Source organism: Protopterus annectens, chromosome 14.part0, assembly GCF_019279795.1.
Source record: "Protopterus annectens isolate FY-2018-M chromosome 14.part0, PAN1.0, whole genome shotgun sequence".
Taxonomy (NCBI): Eukaryota; Metazoa; Chordata; order Ceratodontiformes; family Protopteridae; genus Protopterus; species Protopterus annectens.
The window spans coordinates 446889430-446910653 of record NC_056748.1 but is presented as its reverse complement, the minus strand read 5'-3'; the positions used below and the strand labels follow the sequence as shown (position 1 = coordinate 446910653).

Genomic DNA, 21224 nt, shown 5'->3' with positions numbered 1-21224 from the left:
TGCTGGAAGACACAAAACAATAAAACACTTACAAAACAGTGCAGAAGGCTCCCTAGTTTTAGACATCCTGTCTCCTTGCTGCATTGAAACCATCTCTTTTATTACATGGTTATAAAACAATTTAATTTCAACTATTTTCCTGAAGTTTTGCAAGTTAACATTCTATGTTCCAGTTTCCACTATTAAAAATATATGCATTTACACAGCTACAATAGTGTATATACATTTCTGTTCTCTTCCAGTAGGGTACACTGTGGATACATCTTTTAAGCTCAGTACTGTACAAATCCTGTTCAACACACACTTCTGTACCAGCAATTTAATATACACATAACATGCAGTTCTAATACATTTGTAAGACAAGCATATGAATCATGTTGATATTCACAAATGGCATATGATTATATACAAAATTCCAGACAGCTGTGCTAGCAGTTTCTCCCTCTGTCACACATCTGTATAAATCATATTAATATTCACAAGTGACATATAATTATTTACAAAATTCCAGATAGCTAAGTCAGCAATATTTCCTTTTGTGACACCTGCTATAGACATGAAAGGAAGAGCATGCTGCAAGGGACAACAGAAAAACTTAAAGATTTATTGGACTGGTAAAGCACCTTCTCAAGTCCATAAAATATATTCAGAATTATGTCATATTTTTAATTCACCTTGTGTAGAATCACTTAATTAAAATAAATATATTGGGAAAAGTTTAAAAAATCTTGTCATAAGTTCCTGGAACTTCATTTTTCTGACTGCCTGTAATTATGTGAGACACTTTTATGAAGATCTAAAAAAAGATATAAAACATTTAAGAGCTAAAGAGATGAGTAGAACTTTGAACTTTACTGATTTGGAGAGCATTCTTTTGGGAGCCTTATATACACACCACAGAGAACTGATATACCACACTGGTTTCATATAACTCATCTTTGTAGCAATTAAACTATGTTAGATAATGGGCGATCCATAGATTGCATCCTGATTGGAAAACAAATGTTCTTCAGCAGGGTATTAATATAGAAGTAATGCCCACTGAAAAACGAGGCTGCTGCTTCACGGCAGTGTATCAAGCTGCTGTGGAGTTCAGACAGAAAAACCCTAACGGCCATCATTATTTTCTGCTCCCTAAGCGCTGCTTCTACTGTTTAGTGAGTGTAAAAGGTAAAAAAAAAAAAAAAAAAAAATTTAAAGAAAAAGTGTCCGTCTGTGTGTTAGTGTATGCATGCATGTAAATGAAGTCAAGAACGATCGAGCCGTTATTTTACACTCGCTAAGCAGGGCTTTTTCTGTGAAGCGGGTGCAAAAAATAAACAGAAAAAAAGTGTACGTATGTGTAAGAATGTGTTTATGTTTCTGTGTGCGTGTGTGAATGAAGGCATGCATGAAAGCAGAAGAGAATGTGTGTGTGTATATGCATGTGTGTGTGAAAGCAGAAGAGACTGTGTATGTGTGGATGAGAGAAAGAGAGTGAACAGTGAGATCAAGTAAGCCATTATTTTACACTCGCTAAGCAGTGCTTTTGCTGTTTAGCAAGTGTAAAGTAAAAAGGAAAATAAACTTAAAATAGGAAGGTGTGTGTATGTCTGTGAGTGAGAATGTATGTATGTATGTATGAAAGCAGAAGAGACTGTGTGTGTGTGTGTGTGTGTGTGTGTGTGTGTGTGTGTGTGTGTGTGTGTGTGTGTGTGTGTGTGTGTGAGGCAGAGAGAGAGTGAAAAGTGAGAGCGATCCCTGGCAGCAGCAGTTAAGAGAGTTGAATGCCTCTCAACCTCTTACCTCAATATATCTGGATAAGCATAAAATAAATGAGGGGACAAAGGCTCAAAATAACAATATATTTCTACATGATGCTGTTGTAAAATCACAACATTACAACATTACTGCAACATTAGGATTTCTGTCAGCTTGCATTTTCTGAAGCAGAGGTGTATATATGTGTGCTTGCATATGAGAGATCAACCACTGGCAATAGTAGTAAAAAGGTCTACATACTTTTTGACATTTCAGCTGAAAGAAATATGGATAAATAAAATAAAGGTGGAACAAAGGCTCAAAAACAGGACCAGATTTCAATTATTGTTCATATAAAAGATCCTAAATAAGAGGATTTATGTTAGAATGAATTTTCTAAATTAAATGAAAGTCTGAAACTCAAATCTATGTCATCATTTAGAGACATCAAGTCTCTAATAAATGACAACAAACCAAACGTTCTAGGAGAAAGGAACCAAAATAATAAAAAATAAAATAAATACCTGGACATTTTTAAAGTGTTATATAAGTGTTATATTTTGGATCTAACACCATTAACATATATTACAGCAAGACTGAAACATCAGGCAAAGGAACTATTTTACATCAAAAATATATAAAAAAATAATATAGCACTTAAAAAATAAATAAACTCACTAAACTAGGCTTCAACCCCTATATAACAAGGTGGGTTGAAAATTGACTCACAGATAGAAAACGCAATGTGAAAGTAGCGGACTCCAAGTCAGACTGCCAACCAGTCACAAGTGGAGTCCACAGGAATCGGTCCTGGTTCCTCTCCTGTTTGGCATCTAGTTCTCAAAGTCCAGGCCAAAACAAAGGGACTCTGGCTGACCAAGTTCACAGATGACTGCAAGCTGGGAACCATTATTAACTCCCCAAGTGATGCAGACATCCTACAGAAAGGCCTCACTTAGACCAATGACTGGTGTCAAAACCATGGCCTTAAGCTTAACGCCAAAAATTGTGCCGTCATCCCCTTTAGTAAAAACTCAGTTTCCACTAATTACCACATCGATGGGAGCCCGGTGAACACTGAAGGCATTATAAGAGATCTGGGAATGCAGGTTGACAGCAACCTTTCCTTCAGACACCACATTGCCACTGTTGTCGGGAAGTCCTTCTGTGTGGCACATCTCATTACCAAGGGTTTTGCATCCAGGAAGAAAGAGGTCATTGTCTCTCTCTACGCTTCCCTCATTAGACCAATTATAGAGTATAATGCCCCATTTAGCATGTTCCTCACTAGACACCTGCAACAGCTGGAGAGGCCACAAAAGTATCTCACTAAGAGGATCCTAGTCATTAAATACATGTCCTACATGGACAGACTCAAAAGACTCCAGCTATTCTCTGTCTCATATCGCCTACTTAGAGGTGATCTCTGCCTGACTTTCAAAGTCATGTTTGACCCAGCTCTGTTAGGAATGCTACATTTAAAGAAAGCCCAATCCCTCCACACCACACCCTCCAGAGACCTCAACTTCATTACCACAATTAACAGAACATGCTGGAGGAAAGACCGATTCATAACCCAGAGACTGCCCATGCTCTGGAATAGACTTCCCATAAATGTCAAGCAGAGCACCTCGCTGTCCATCTTCAAGAGAAATCTTGATGAGTGGGTGGGAAATAGAAAGTTCACCCCGGGGATCACTCTAGTGGCTCTACTTGATAGAGGCACTGGGAGCTAAAGTCAGGCGGCACTATGCCAGGGCACATCTGTAGCCTAGGCTTGTAAAGGCTCCAGGGCCATTAGCCTAGTACACACCTATGAATCTTTGAACCTATGAAGTAAAACACAATAATTTTACAGACAGCCTATTCTCTAAGTGCAATAATGCCCTCCAGGATGTGTATTAATGTGCATTTAACACCATTCCAGGGGTGTAGAGACCCAATGCCACATTTATATACACCCTGTCAGGCATTATTGCTTGCATAGAAGGGAAAATGCAAAGAAGGCAGGATTCATCCCACAAGCTAAAAATAAAGCAAGTAAGGTTATATATGAAGAATAAAGTGGCAAACAAGTAAATGTGAGGTATATCCCTATATGTAGTATGTATTTATTTTCAGTCAGGTAGTCATATCAATATTGTCTAACAAACACAATTTTTATCATTAATAACCAGTTTACGCAATTTAATATGCTTGGACTGGTACATGTAGAAATATATTAAGTTGTTATATATAACTACTTTACCAATGAAATGTTCACTGAATTAAGGGTTGCAAGCCGTTTATATTTCTATACTATTTTTGAACCATGATTAGCAGGACTAGGTAAGTAATGTACAAAAGTAAGCAAAAAAAATATTTTTTCTACTATAACAATGTTACATTTATTGTAACATGGCTAAAACCATACATGTCTGACTCAGAAATCCTACCTCATGGTTTCCAAGCCCTTAGATATGACCGCTTGAATAGAAAAGGTGGAGGAGTAGCCTTGGTATTCTCTAACATACTCCCCATTATTCCATACCCAAATCCCATTCCTCAGTTTAATAATGCAGAACTTGTAATAGGTGTACTACAAATGAATAATCATAAAAGTATCTGCATCATATCCCTTTATATTCCCCCAGGTAACAACTCCACTACTTTAGAAGAAGTCCTCCAATGGGCCTCAACTAATATTAACCTAGAGACCTACTTTCTAAGTGATATTAACATAGACTGGAACAAAATTAACAACCAGAATCCTGCCATATCTGTCAATCTATTCAACTTTATTCAATTTACTAACTCTGTCACTAGACCTAATAAAATCAATCCTCCAGGATCTACTCTGGACTGGATCCTAGCTACCCACCCTAACAACATCTTAGACTCAGGCATCCTTCCTGACTCTATTAGTGACCACGTACCTGCCTTCATCCACTGAGCAACCCATTCCTCCCCCCCCACTGGCACCAATATATACATACACATAACCTTACAAACTTCAACCCTAACACCCTCATACAAACTAACTGGAACAATCTAAAAACACTTCCTCTAGACAATGTTGTTGATTACTTTAACTCTACTTTCCTAAATATACTCAGTTCCCAAGCCCCACCATGAACTATAAGAGTCAAACCCAACTCCGCCCATGGTTAACTAAAGAAACCAAAAAACTTATGCAACAAAGAAATAAATGCTGGAAACTTTCTCAGCACAATAAACATCCTGAAACCCTTCTTAAATATAAGCAACTCTGCAACCTTATTAAAAGACATATAATCAAAGACAAACAATCCCACTATATGAAACTCCAAGCCAACCACACCAAAAACCCCAAACAATTCTGGAACTCCATTAACTCACTCCTCAACTCAGGCACCAAAAACAACCCTTGCCCTGACACTACTAAGTCTGATCCAGAAATTGCCACTCTGTTCAACTCCTTCTTTACTGACTCTATAGCTGAACTAACTAAGTCCTTCCCAAATAACCCACCCACACAAATTAGTCACTCCACCTCAGCCTCTAAACCCAACTCTCCCCCTACTTTTGAACTTAAACTAATTTCTACCTCCTAAAAAAAGCTCCTCTGCAAATTAAAACCATGCTCCAATGCGCCAGATAACATTCCAACTTCTTAGAAATTGCTGCAGACGGCATCGCCCTCCCTATTAGCATCTTAATCAACAGATCCATACAAGAATCTTATGTCCCCAAGCTGTGGTGTGCTGCCTTTATACATCCTCTACACAAAGGTGGTAAAAATAATAATACCTCAAACTTTCCCCCTATAGCCATCCTCTCCCCAGTATCCAAAATATTGGAAAAAATGCATTCACATCCAACTAATGCCCTTCCTAACCAAAAATACCTTATTTCTCAAACCCAACATGGTTTCTATCCTGGTCATAGCACTATTACTGCTCTTCTCTCATTCCTAGATATAGTCAACCTTGCCCGTGACTCTGGAAAAATAGTTTCTATAGTTCTATTAGACCTTTCCAAGGCTTTCAATACAATCTCCCATACTCATCTCCTAAGCCACCTTGCTAATCTTAACCTTTCTCACAATACCCTGTCCTGGTTCTCAAGTTACCTATCTGACAGATCTCAAGCTGTAAAATGGAGGAAAGGCATCTCAAACTTCTTTCCCACTCCTACTGAAGTTTCCCAAGGATCCATTCTTGGCCCAATGCTGTTTAACATCTTTATCAAAGATTTCCACTCTGCCATTCCAAATACTAAAATCGTACAATACGCAGATGACTCCACTTTAATCTGCTGTGCCACCAACCTCCCAGAACTTCAATCACTACTCAAACTTCCTTCTCCACCACTGAGAACTGGATGCTACAAAACCATCTATCTCTAAACGCTAACAAATCCAAAGTACTACTCCCCCCCCCTCAAAATCCTCCACTCTTGATAAAAATTAGAAGCCATAACAATTCTACCATAGAAATTGTTCCCTACACCAAACTACTTGGGATTACTATAGATGAACACCTAAAATTTGACACCCATATTCAACTAAACATCAAGAAAACACATCAAAAACTTGGCCTGCTATACAGAAACATCCACTATCTCTCTCCTTCTACTAGACAAACCCTCGCCACTGTCTACCTTCTTCCCTCTCTAATGTATGGTGCCCCTCTACTAACTAATGTATCTGCCTCCATCTCTTCCAAACTGGAAAGCTGTTATAATAAAATTTCAAAATTTGCCAGAAAAGCCAAATACTCCTCCCACCTTTGCTCTGCCTCCACTTACTTAACTGGCTAGAACTTCCCAACTATCTAGACTACCTCCAACTTACTACTGCCCATAGGCTATTATTTAACCCTACTAAATGTCCTGCACTATCCAACATCCTACAACCATACACCCCTAACAGGCCACTTAGATCTGCTCACCTAAACCTAATCACTGTCTACAAACCGAACCATCCTGCAGGACAGCACCTCCTGTCCTTTTTCTTAGGCAAAAAATGGAATTCTCTCCCTCCTTCATTACAAAACACAGAAAACTTTGACAACTTCAAAACCCAACTCCATTCCTACTTTTTCTCTAATTGGAAGTGCAGCTGCACTCTCCCCACCTAGCCTTCTTCTCTCTCTACTCTAAATTGTATTTCCATGCTACTCCTATTTCTAACAGCTTAGCCCCCCCTGGAAATGACTCATTCTTCAGTGTGATCTCGTGTACATAATGTAAATATTGTAAATAGTTTGCTTTCCCTTTTCTCCCCTCCCTATTATTTGTACTTGTTCTGCCAAGCTGCCATAGCAAGACTCATATTCTATGTAACCATTGTAACATTCATGTCAACATATGACTCACATGCTATGTAATCAATGTACCGCACCATGTCTCTGATTTATAATGTATCTGTAACCTTAATCTTAGTTTTAATTTGTTGTATCCTTATGTATCTGTATCTTTGAATCTTAACTTTAATCTGTTATATTTCAATGTTTACTATGTAATGTGGAGCTTTTCTCCCTGGGCCTCCACTGAAAATGGGCTCCTGAGCCCAGTGGACCTCTCCGGTCATCAAACTGAAATAAATAAATAAATAATTCTCATAGCATGTATTTTTATTTTAAGGCTTGTTTTTATCTGTAAAATAGATACAGTAAAATTATTTCTGTTTGACCAATCTGGCATACCTAGACATTATGGGAATAATATAACCCCACGTCAGGAGCCTTTGCTTTCAGTATGTGTCTAGAGCTAGGTACCCTATAGGACTATAGAGACAAACTGGCTTGTGATATTTTGATGAGTGACTAACTGTAATATAAACTGCTATGTTCATACCTTTCTGAATTTGTATCTCTTTAAGACAGCCATTTACACTGGTATCAGAATGATAGACAGGAGCTAAAGCACAGAAACTGTATTTTATACCTTAATGAGAACAGTACATTTTTGAGTATGTCACACAGAAGAAACAGTTTGCTTTCAGAAGATGCAAATTATTATTATTATTATTATTATTATTATTATTATTATTATTATTAGTATTATTATTATTATTATTATTATTAATATTATTATTATTATGAAATTTCTACTACCAGTATCAAATTCTTTGTTTTCAGTTTACTTTATGAAACCAACAGAAAAAAGAATGATTTATGTTGCTTACCCTTTCAGTTACTCATTTTTGATACCTACTTTATCCTGTTTAGGGTCACTGGGGAGCAGGATACCCTCACACCAAGCAACAGGCACCAGACAGAGAACTAATCTCATGCCTTATCTGCTTACATTATTTTGCAACCTGGAGTTCTTGTAATGCATGCCATGCATTCATTTTGTGTGTTTTAAACAAACTGTAACTAATTTATAATGTAGTGCTGCACTATTCATTTTATCAGGATAAAGCTGCCTGCATTTAATATTCCATGGACAAAAGAATACTTTGAGGTAACACATTTTCATGTTTTCATCTTTTATTTATGTCAGAGGCCATATGAAATCCATTCCAGTACTTCAATAGAAGATATTGTCAACATGTTCAAAATCGAAAGAGTGCATTATTCATCAACGTGGACCAAAGGCATGGTAGCGCTTATGAAGAAGGTAAGTCATTCAGATATCTCACTCCTCTTATTAATGACAATTAGTCATTTTTTTCTTTTTTTCTTGACAATTTCCTGAATGTAAGGGGTCATCATTCTTTGAAAGGAGTAATGCTCACAATAAATAAATATTTTGCACATATCACTATGGCCATTTCATTGTAGTATATGTCAAAAAGAATTCCACTGATAACTTCAATAACAGATGGAACCAACCCCTAGTGTCTTTGTGTAATTTGTGTTACTATGAGCTTACTCCCTATCTATAGAGAATATTTAAACATATTTTTAACTTAATCTGCAAAGCAAACGCTTTAATTAGATTCACTTGCTTATTGCTTTTGACACATTAATTCAGATCATGTTATATGCTTTTTTATTAACTGGACACAAAGATTCTTCACTATTTTGAAAAATATCTTACAGCTCAGCTTCCCTTGCGTTTCCTGTACCTTCTGCAGATCTCTCATCTACCTTGCATGCATTAAAGAAGAAATCTCATTCAGAATGAAATTGATAAGCATTAACAGTCCACATATCTCAGTACTTTACTCAAAGCTTTGCTCAGTCCTCTGTACAACATCAATTACCACTATACTTCAGTTTTCTAACCTACACGTTATATAGTGATACATGTACCAGTTAAAGGCTAAAAGGGTCACCCTATTTCTGCTTCTCAGGTTAGCAAATAAATATATCAATTCAGCATGTCCTTTTACTTTCTAAAATTTAAAACTTAATTTTTAAACATCTGCACAGGTAGCCAAGGTAGCCTTACTTTGAGATATATATATATATATATATATATATATATATATATATATATATATATATATATATATATATATTATACACACACACACACACACACACAGATATATATATATATATATATATATATATATATATATATATATACATATATATATATATATATATATATATATATATATATATATATATATATAAACATTTCATTTGTTGATGTAGAAGTCCAGTTGGGCACAAAGGCCCTTTTTCAGCAGATGCCCAAAGAGAAAACTCCAGTACATGCAATATAAACAAAATCTTTTAAGTAACAATAGCAACAATATCAGGCACACAATTAAAACAAAATTTACAATGTCATACTAGATAAGATAGTAAATATACATACATCAGTAAGACTTCTTATACTAATGATATTCTATACAGAAGAACTATGCAGTACGATTCATGTCATAATGCTGAGTGCTGAGTTATTTACAAAGGGTGGAAAGCAAAAGGTTGATTTAATTATGAGATATAAATTAAATGAGTGGTAAACAAGAGAGACATAGAAGGTGGAGTGGGTGAAGATAGAGTGATAGTTGGCAACAGAGTATAGAGAAGAGCAGATGTACAATCGAAGAAGAGGAAGAAAGCTGAGATGGTATACTTATCCCTGAGATGTACAGCTACAGATATGAGTACACACACACATATATATATATATATATATATATATATATATATAGATAGATATATACATCGATAGACAGACAGCTGAATAGATAGATAGATAGATAGATAGATAGATAGATAGATAGATAGATAGATAGATAGATCATGAGCCTCAGCTTTCTGAACAAGCACTGAAAACTCTGCTTTAGGGAATGGGTCATGTATTAAAGTTGCCCTCCAAATTCTTAAGGATTTCATAATTATTTGGTTAGTCCATCGCCAAGTTAAAAGAAAAAATCATTACGGACATGGGTGTAGGGATGTCCCAGCTAATTACTTCATCAGATAGATATGACTTTGCTGCAGGTGTCAGTACTTTGATATGTGAGATTATATTTTTAGACACTTAGAGTTGTCCCTTTTGGAATTATACAAGCTTCATTCATTGGTCATTCCTATTATTCTCATTTGGAATGGTAAATCACACGGGCATCCACCAAGAGGAACAGAGAAGTCCAAAACTATTTAGTAGGAGTGATTCCTTGGTGAATTTACCCAGGGAGAGTATTGTCTTTTAAGTCTGCAAATGCTTGTTTAATAACATTGTTGGGGGTTGGCATAATGGTTAAGGTGCTTACCTCACAGATAGATGGTACAGAGTTTGATTTTCACCTTTGAGGGGAAATTATCATGACTTAATAGTACTTATGAACACCAAAATAAATTATATCATATAAATATGGCATTCTGATGACTTCTTGTTGTTCTGACAGCAGACAAATCTCTCTCCTTAATACTAACTAGCATGTATAGCTTCAACAACCCCTTTACCAACCTCACCTCAGCAGTGGGCAGATCTGTTCTTTGTAGTACTAACCAATTCAGTCTATTTTGTGTAATTAATACTCATTACCCCAACAGCTGTATAGGGGTCTGTTAAATAAACTGGAACATTTTCCTAGACGTTTGCTTGGAACTTCATAGTGATATCATTATTATGCTTTTCCAGAACCATGATCTAATCTCACTTCCATCAGGGATCAATGTCCTCTGAAGTTCTTCCTGATGGGATCAGGTATTACAGCTAGGTTTGGTGTCTGTTCTCTTCAGCCACAAAGTCTTGGAACAAACTGTTCTGATGTCTAGAAGAAGTACCGTCATTGCTTTCCTCCAAAAAATGCGACGACTCTTACACTCTTTCTTGTGCACGCTACCAGCTCCTCTGTTTTCCTACTCCTGTAGTCAGAACTTTGAAAACTGTTACCCACTGCAGGGTATGCATCCCTTTGGAAGCACTTTGTATTTGTTAAATATCAAGTGTGACATAAAAGTTGCCTTTAGTATTGACTGAAACATAGTTAGATTAGTGAAACTTCTCACCTAGGTTTGGGAGGGTAACATCAGCTCATCTCTTATCCACCTTCCTGAAGGCTATTGTTCAAAACAATGTTGTATTTCAATTGAAAACATTTGTTGTTTTGATACCCGTGCAATCTGCCTTGCCTAGGTTTACAGTTATTTAGCTGGAAGGTGGACTCCTTGTTGTCAACTTGAAATCAACCTCACCTTTCTCACACCACTTAAGTTTGACATTCCTCGGTGGACTCTAATTATTATGTCTCATTTTATAAATAATCATTGACAGTATTATATATTTGCACTATATGCCTGTGATGTTTCTGTTGATACAGTTAGGTCATAGCACAAATGATAATGAGTCTTATTTATTTGTAGTTCATGGAGTGCAGTGATTACACTCCAATATTCAGAAAAAGACAAACCAGTTAAGCAGCAGACTGGTGCAAGACCTGACCTTAATAAATGCTAAGCACCCAAGGCTTATGTTGTTAAGGTTGAGTCTAGTGCTCGGAAGCAAAATATGCCTGTACTGACTAGCAAACAACAGTGGCAGACACTTGTTACTACCCTTAATGTGTCCCTAACTTCCTGTTAAATAAAAAGGAAAAAAACTTAGAAAGTTGCTAGAACGGGATATTTGCATAATGTGATGGTTATGAACTCTGAAACTCAAATGTATGTAATTATTTAATGACTTCAGTCCATGGTGGTTTGTTCGAAAACCACATATTTTATGAGGAACAAACCAAAAAAGATAATCTGGATGTTCTGTGAAAATCTAAACAGTAGAGGGGCATTAAATGTAAGTGTAAATATGACAGACATTATTATACTCCCTTTCTGCCATCATCGACTAAGTGTTTAATGGCTTTGAAAGCCAACAAAATAATGATTTTTTTTTCCTGTAACTATTAATACATAGTGCAAATAAAGCTCCATGCACTACAAAGAATTATAATTCGCTCAAAGATCATTCCCTGTATGATGATTTCTCAACATGGATGCCAAGATTCACCCCGGGAGCAGATTTCTTGGCATCCAGGTCTCAAACATATAATAAGGGTTATGATCAATGAGGCAGTCATAATCCTCTGTATTTTATTTATTTACTTACTTACTTATTTATTTAACTTTCATTAAAAATACAGAAAAGCGGGATTGCCAGAAAAATGATTGCACTGTGTGTCTCATGCCCAGCTGCTAAAATTAGGATAAATGGCTGGAGACAAGATTGAGGAGGCCTCTGAAACTAAATACCCCTGTGTCTGTAGCCTCTGAAACTAAATACCCCAGTGTCTGGCTTGATTAGAACCTTTACCTTATGGAACAGGTGGATAGGCCAAGGATTCTGTATTGTCTGTCTCATATTTTGCTTCCTGAAACATGAAAGGTGATAGGTAATCTGTATGCCGATTTCCATGATTATTTTGATATTACTTAATATTTTCTTCAATTTACTGAAGGCGATCCACCCATTCAGGCTTCAGTGTCATACTGCCACATTGCTTTGAAATGAATGATTCTTGATGATCCCATCACTGAACAACAGTGTGTGACATTGAAATACCCCTGTTCCTCAGTGTTTCTTAGGCTGTGCTGTATGTTTGCTTCACAAGGATAGTAAGTCTTCCTGGCCAGGACAGCTATCAAATTAGACTAGTGAAAATGGGGTGTACATCTCCCCTATGTTCTCCCTTTACTAGCACAAACCTTGTAAGTTCTCTCAGCCCTTATTTTTTGTCATAAGGACTTAATAGGCATACTCTGCAAAGAGACCCTTTACTTCCTTAAAAAAACACTCTTGTGTTTAACACCATCTTCATCCCCTTCAAGCCAAAATTGAAAAGCATCTGGTAGTCAGTAGCATCTGAAATGCCCCCACTGAAAGTCTAGTTGATTGGCTGTTGTTGTGTAATGCTTAAGCTTCCCTAAGTTGCTCTTGCAACATCTCTATTTTGTAAATATTTGTACATGATAACTAGAGTTAAATCTCTGCTTTTAATCTAACCAGAATGCAGATGCTATGTACTCACATCATAATGGTTAGCCGTACGCTTCTGCTGAGGGCACTTGATTAAACATGGATGTTGTTTCTTTTGACTTTTACTTTACCCGTTACCTTATTTTTTTCCACCCATAAAAAAGAACATTATTGTTGAGCCCACTATGATGGCTTAGTGAATAAACTAATCAAAATAAATATAGCATTTATAAAACCACACAATGCCACTTTGGAATTCAACTTGTATTGAACAGCAGAAGGAAATAAACAGCAGTGAGAAAACTCAATTTGAGTATATTGATTTCAGCTGTGAATAATTTATTTGTAAATGAAAATGCTTATGATATGTAGCGACTGGACCCCTTTAAATTTATCCATTAAATACTAGGAACCCACTGGCAGATGTTATCTTATTATACAGGAAACAAATATGCAAATGAAAAAAACATCACACTTAAAACATATCATAACATGTTAATTACATATGCTGGGTATGCAATTCTGCTCCTTGTATATTTTTATTTCTGTTTTTGAATAACTGCACATAGACAAAAGAATATTTTTCATTTTTCTTCTGTTACAGTTGACGTATGACCTGAGTAATTCTCTTTGATATAGTAGTTAACTGGTCAGAAAGTAATACACACACTGGCTTTAACAAGCAAATAAGAAGCACAAGCTGGTGAATACTAAAGCTTAAACACTTTTTTTTATTTAAATGTCCTTGATGCTGTATCGTAGGGCAGACTAATATTAAACCCATTTAAACTGCAAAGTATGGTTTGCTTAACTATTTTTATGTCTCCTATAACTCAGCAGTTGCCTTAATAATTAATTAAATGTTTGTTTAATTTTTTTTTCACAGATTAAATTGTTATACAAGCACTTTTTAGATTCGTAGCCAAAACTGACTTACTGTATAAGCTGCAATATATGTCAAAACACAAGCTTAAACAATTACAAATTAGTGTATTTCTTCACAAAGCAATATTTATGAGATCTGTGCACTGCCTGCAGAAATTGTTTATGCCCATTTAATATAATCATTTCTTCCTGAGTCTGCTTTGTAATCTGTGTAAGCTATCAATGTAACCATTTTGTAAATTTTTCTTGCTTTAACATATTCTGTTACCTAAGGAAGATGCATTGAGAATGCCAGTATAGCTACATAAAATAAGCCTGTTAAAATAATAAATAGCCTATTATACCTTGCAAGAAAGCCCATCCAGCGCGACAGAAAGAAAGCAGGAAACTGCAATCCGTTTTATTTAGCATAAACAATAGGAAGCTGCCTGTGTCATAATGTATACAGATTTTTTTAGATTTTTTTTCCATAAAATGGTACTAAAGTCAACATAGATTTTTCGAGATATTATGCATGGTTAGTTAGTTTCTCATTAGTACCCCACTAATATTCAAAAGGCAAAATAATGAAACTGGGCTGATGTGATGTAGTGTGTGTGTGTGTGTGTGTGTGTGTGTGTGTGTGTGTGTGTGTGTGTGTGTGTGTGTGTGTGTGTGTGTGTGTGTGTGTGCGTGTGTGCGTGTGTGCGTGTATGTGTGTGTGTGTGTGTGTGTGTGTGTGTGTGTGTGTGTGTGTGTGTGTGTGTGTGTGTGTGAGGTTGTATTTCCTTTATCCTTCATTAACCACTTAAAATTTTCTCAGAGAATGCACATACTTAGAAAAGAGAGAATCCTAACTGTCCATTTGACTTCATTTGGAAGACTGGAAAATTTTCTTAAATTTTTCGTCATATGGAGTTAATGGGGATACTCTGCAAAGAGATCCTTTACTTCCTTAACCAAGAGGTGTTAACACATTGCCTATATCATCACCCTACAGAGCCTTACATAATAAGCCTAAATATCAGCCATAATGTAATCTGGGATCAAGTAATCCTAGTTAAAAACCAGGGAATCTCATTCCCCATTCAGTTTAATCCACTCATACAACCTATCAGAGAACTGGATACAGAACTTGAGAAAGATTCCTATTCTTGGTAAACAAACTAATTAGCATTGAGGAATGCCAATAGTCTAAGCATTGGTGTAGTCTATCAGACCCCAACCATAATCACTTTGTTCAAAGTGTGTGACAAACAGTAGGTTATATTGATGAGTCTTAACTGTAAGAAATTTTTACTGCTTGTAGGCTAACTTCCACTGGGAGTTTAATTCTAACTTCCACCCATTCTCCATTCTTGCAGATTTTGGTTTCTTCCAACTTGTGATCAAACTAAAATGCTCCAACCAACAAACTGGCAGTCATAGCCATCTTGGCTGTTTTAATAAATCTAGCCTTCCAGATCCCTAGTCACTTTATTGGACTGTCTTTTCTGTAGTGAATACAATATACTCTGGTCAATTTTCTCTGCCAAGAAGCAGCACCATAAAACCACCACCTATCATGTTCATTAGAAGGAGCAGGAATCAGAACTCTGGTACCAGTGGGCCACCACAGATAAGTCATGAGTGACCAAACTGATTGCATTGCAAAACTTTTTCCCACTGTCACACACACACAGTCACACAAGTATACACACACACACACACACACACACACACACACACACACACACACACACACACACACACACACACACACACACACACACACACACACACACACACACACACACACACACACACACACGCACACACACACATGCGCACACACACACACACACACACACACACACACACACACACACACATGCTTGCAACATTGTTAAGTCTGTTTATATTAACTTCCTTGTCATCTTTCTCTGTAGACCAGTCACCTCCTTCTACATGTGAATGACACTGTTATTATCCTCCTTCTACATGTGAATGACACTGTTATTATCTACAAATCTGACAGTTCCTTTAAATCCATTTATAATTCATTAAACTCTATTCTTGCTCAGCTTCGACAGATTTGTGAACTGGGGACTCCTATTTGTAACAAATGCAGTAGTTTTTGAACATAAATACAGTAGTTTATGCCAAGAGGAATGGAATACTACAGACACAGATGGCTATCCTCTGAACGTTGTACTGTCATGTAATTACATTGGAGCATAGCTTGATTTATCCACTTCCTTCTTTTTCTTCTTTATTCACATCCATAATGTTGTAAATAAAATATTCATTATGCTGTGTACTTGCAAATAGTGTAAAGATCTTCCTGACGAAGCAAGGTCAGTTTGCAATTGGCAGAGGAGTTCTTTCCATTCCAGAATAGTCCCTTTGTCTCATTGGCATCACTTTCAGAAAAGTGTGCAAAACATAATTTGCAAAATCATAGTTTAGTTTTCGCTTTATTACTGGTGTAGACAATGGATTTCACTACTACCAAGCCCACAGGATGGCATCTGATTAATCTAAGAATTGCTTGCTTTACTTATAAACTCCTACCAAAAGTCCACTTTAAGTCCACACAGCACCTCATTTCTGATGGACAGCGCTAGATTTGTTCAGTCTGCACCCACTTGCCATTACTTCCATTACTTGTACCGGCACAGTTTTCTTCTACTTGTCTCCCATAGTTTGTAATATGCTCACCAATACAGTTCATCAGCTAGTGACCTTTGCGGCCTGCACTAGTCAACACAGATTACAGATATAACAACAAAGTGAGTGCAAATGCAGTGGCTTCATCATCTGGTCATTTTCTGTGATCCTTCATTTTTTTCTTTTATTGATTATTTTACTCCTGCAGGATACTTATGCTGTGTTGTTAGTATCAGATATTCTGCTGTAATAATATTTATGTTGTTTTTTCTGCAGTGTATGTATTTTTTTATTGTGTAACAATGTTGTGACTGGAAAAAGTTCTTGGTCATCCAGCTCAAATATGTCCAACATAAATGAATGAATGAATAAATAAAGACATAAATAAAACTAATTAATTAATAAAAATCCCTGATGACTTAATTTGGAAGAATATTAATAACTTAACAGAAAAAAGCAATTATAGTCAGTAATGTTGCCTCCATATAAAGGATACTTCTATTACAAATCCACAAATCCAACAGAAATTGCTTGTTTTTCTCCTCAGTACAGCTATGATACCAAACTATCCCCTTCTTACTCTATACAACTGAATGTATTTGGTTTCTGAGCAGATTTTTAATTTACCAAAGTCCCATCAGCAAAATTAGGCACTGGCACAAGGAAATCACTATTTATAGGGAGTAGTGTCTGATTATCTCTGACCTGTGATCATTACAGTCTGTCTAGAATTATATAATTAATATTTCCTTTGCAAATGGGACATTCCCTGTCGCTTGAGAAGCTGTATAATGTCAATTTGTAATTCTTTAATTATTTATTTGTTAATTGGGTACGTGGACTGGTGCTGAGACCTTTTTCAAACACAGCCTTGACCACAGTGGTAAGACAAATAAAATCTATACAGGAAAGCTTTAGGTCAGCCAGTCAAGCAGTGTGTTTTATTTTTTTCAGAGGAAAAAAGAGTCCCCAGAGAAAATGTGTGCATGCAGGAGTTTTCTACAAGTACACCAAACAGTCAGTGACTATAAGTAATAACTGAACACCTGGCATATGAGGCAGACATCCTATCACTAAGACATCATGTTTATCATCATTCTTATCCTAAAATATGGTTCATCCACTCAGCTATAGTCTTCAGGGCAGTTGCGTTACTGCAACCCTTAGTGAAAATTTTAGAAACAATTGTTGTCTCATTGTTGTAGTCTCATGCCTCTTCTCCAGCCATCAACATACTTCATGAAAGGTCTTGACATCTGAACAGTTGTCTTCTTCCTTACTAGCTGTCTGCATAAAATTGTGGATTCAAAAGACCTCAGTGTAGTTGTGTTCATTGACCATTCCAAGGCATTTGACTTGTGACTCACTGACTACTGGGGAAGGACCTCCTTATATGGCCTCATCCCTATCTCATCAGCTAGTTCAGAGTGATATATCAATATCCATTCATTACATCGGCCAATACTGCATTTGTTACTTCTAGGCTTAGTCTTTAAATACTGCTCTTCACAAAATTCACAAAGTGCAACAACTCTGCCATCATAGTCCTGGAGAGAAGAAGCATAATCTTATATACAGGTGGTGTGATTATATGCAAATTCAATTGTTTCCCACCTACTACTCACAGCTCCCTAATGTGCACTTTACTTCATCTTTGCCAGGCCTTAAGCATGACTTTAGGGTCAGCCTTAGTAAAATAATAGCTATTTTGTTTCTATGTTTTTATTAACATTTCAATTGCAAACATTCAAACTGTGATGATAAGAATCGAAGTTTTCAAAATGCTGCAAATGAATAAAGGCAGTGACATCATAATCCAAAGAATGTAAATAGTGTTTTGTCTCAACTAATAGTAAAATTATCCAAGTACTATCACTCATTAAATAACTATATGCAAACAAAATAATTATCTGCAAGTTCAAGAAATACCTTTGCAGTACACGGAGTGCCATGTTTACAACCCATATCAGAAAAAAAAGATAAACTTGTTAAGCGATTCCCAAGAGTGAGACACAATTGTAACAGAGCTTAGGGGTATTTAACAAAAGTTCACCTCTAGTCAAATTTCTTGGCATTCATGTTTTGAACACATAATATGCTGGTCAAAATCAGAGACCAGATCATATTCCTGAATATTATGTTTCTCTAAAAGTAATTTTGGGAAAAAAAAATCATAGTCTGTAGAAGAATATTTCCTTTTCATATGTAGAATACTCAGTTCTTTCTCATAAATATTGTGATTATATTAATAAAATCTGAAAGTGCGGGTGAAAACAAGTTTTTTCCAGTTCCTTGTTATTGCCTTTCTTAAGAGTTATCAAGGGGTACCAAGGCAGCGGTATTTGGTCTCTGCTTAACACGTATGGAAATAGCAATATTAAAAAGTACCAAATGTTTCTTTATTCAACATGTATCTGTCTATGGAGATTGGGCAAACTTTTGTATCTCTGTCCAGAATTCCGATATTAAATTACATTAATTAAAAATCCTTAAGCAATGCTCTCCATCTCCAGCACTATTACCTTTTTATTCAATATTTTTAAATTGTATATGACTAAAAAACATTGCTGTAAAACAGGTAAATCATTTCCAAAATGGTAACCCAGTTGTTTTAATTATCAAGTTTACTATTAATTGTTTTTTTTTTTATTTTATCTTGGGTAACATTTTGGTTGTTGGGCCTGCACAGACAAATCCAGTATAATTCATGAATTTGTGTTTTATAGTTAAACACAATACTGACTAAGGATTTTTCTTTTTGGACAAAAATTACTATAAATATTATACTGTATTTGGAAACAAAAGTAATTCATATGATGTCACACATTGCATTGTTGACAATACAAACTGCATATCTATTTGAGTCAAAGCCCATGCTCTCATTTCTAATTTAAATTGACTTAAAATGTCATCTTCTGATAATAACTTTATACTGTCAATACAATTAAACCAAAAAAATGAAAGTCTACGGGCCCAATTCAAAAAATTTAATGAGAGGTGTAACTCTGGTGTACACATAGCTGTAATTATTTCTGATTCAGAAACAGACCTACCACAGTCCTGCACCAAGAAGAATTGCAGCACCACAGTGGGCTGCCTCTGCAGACTGCAACAAATGCTAATGAGGCATTCCGAGGGAGCGGGCTATGCTAATTATCCATAAGAGGATTTATGTTAGAATGAATTTTCTAAATGAAATGAAAGTCTGAAACTCAAATCTATGTCATCATTTAGAGACATCAAGTCTCTAATAAATGGCAACAAACCAAACGTTCTAGGAGAAAGGAACCAAAATAATAAAAAATAAAGTAAATACCTGGACATTTTTTAAAGTGTTATATTTTGGATGTAAAATGCTTCCTCTAACACTATTAACATATATGACAGCAAGATTGAAACATCAGGCAGAGGAACTATTTTACATCAAAAATATATAAAAAAATAATATAGCACTTAAAAAATAAATAAACTCACCAAACTAGGCATCAACCCCTATATCACTAGCTGGGTTGCAAATTGATCCACAGATAGAAATCACAATGTGAAAGTAGCGGATACCAAGTCAGACTGCCGATCAGTCACTAGTGAAGTCCCACAGGAATCAGTCCTGGTTCCTCTCCTGTTTGGCATCTAGTTCTCAAAGTCCAGGCCAACACAAAGGGACTCTGGATGATCAAGATTACAGATGACTGCAAGCTGGGAGCCGGTATTAACTCCCCAAGTGATGCAGACATCCTACAGAAAGGCCTCATTTAGACCAATGACTGGTGTCGAAACCATGGCCTTAAGCTCAACGCCAAAAATGCGCCATCATCCCCTTTAGTAAAAGCTCAGTACCCAGTAATTACCACATTGACGGGAACCCACTGAACACTGAAGGCATTATAAGAGATCTGGGGATGCAGGTCGACAGCAACCTCTCCTTTGACCATCACATTGCCACTGTTGTCAGAAAGTCCTTCTTTGTGGCACATCTTATTACCAAGGGTTTTGCATCCAGGAAGAAAGAGGTCATCATCTCTCTCTATGCTTCTCTCATTAGACCAATCATTGAGCATAATGCCCCATTTGGCATGTACCTAACTAGACACCTGCAACAGCTGGAGAGGCCACAGAAGTACCTCCTGAAGAGGATCCGTGGCATTAAATACATGTCCTACATGGACAGACTCAAAAAACTCCAGCTATTCTCTGTCTCATATCGCCTACTTAGAGGCTATCTCTGCTTGACTTACAAAGCCATTTCTGACCCAGCTCTGTTAGAAATGCTACATCTAAAGAAATCCCAATCCCTCCGTACCACACACTCCAGAGACCTCAACCTCATTATCACAATCAACCGAACCTGCTGTAGGGACAGGTTCCTCAACCAGAGACTGCCCATGCTCTGGAATAGAATTCCCATACATGTCAAGCAGAGCACCTCGCTTTTTTGACCCCCATGCAAAAATGACCTGTGTGTGTGTGTGTGTGTGTGTGTGTGTGTGTGTGTGTGTGTGTGTGTGTGTGTGTGTGTGTGTGTGTGTGTGTGCATTTTAACATTATATATAAGATATATGAATCTCTAATTCTGGTAATCATCCATGAGTTACAAAGGATGAAGCATGTACAAGAAGTAACATCAG

At 36.4% G+C, this 21224-nt stretch overlaps 1 protein-coding gene across 1 annotated transcript in view; it reads left to right on the top strand.

Annotated features, from left to right (window-relative positions):
* LOC122788671 (serine/threonine-protein kinase 32B-like) overlaps window positions 1–21224 on the top strand; it is a 641627-nt gene that overhangs the window by 280029 nt on the left and 340374 nt on the right. Inside the window, exon 3 of the mRNA XM_044055567.1 lies at window positions 8209–8325. Coding sequence (XP_043911502.1) covers window positions 8209–8325 — 117 coding nt within the window. The remainder of the gene's footprint in view (window positions 1–8208; window positions 8326–21224) is intronic.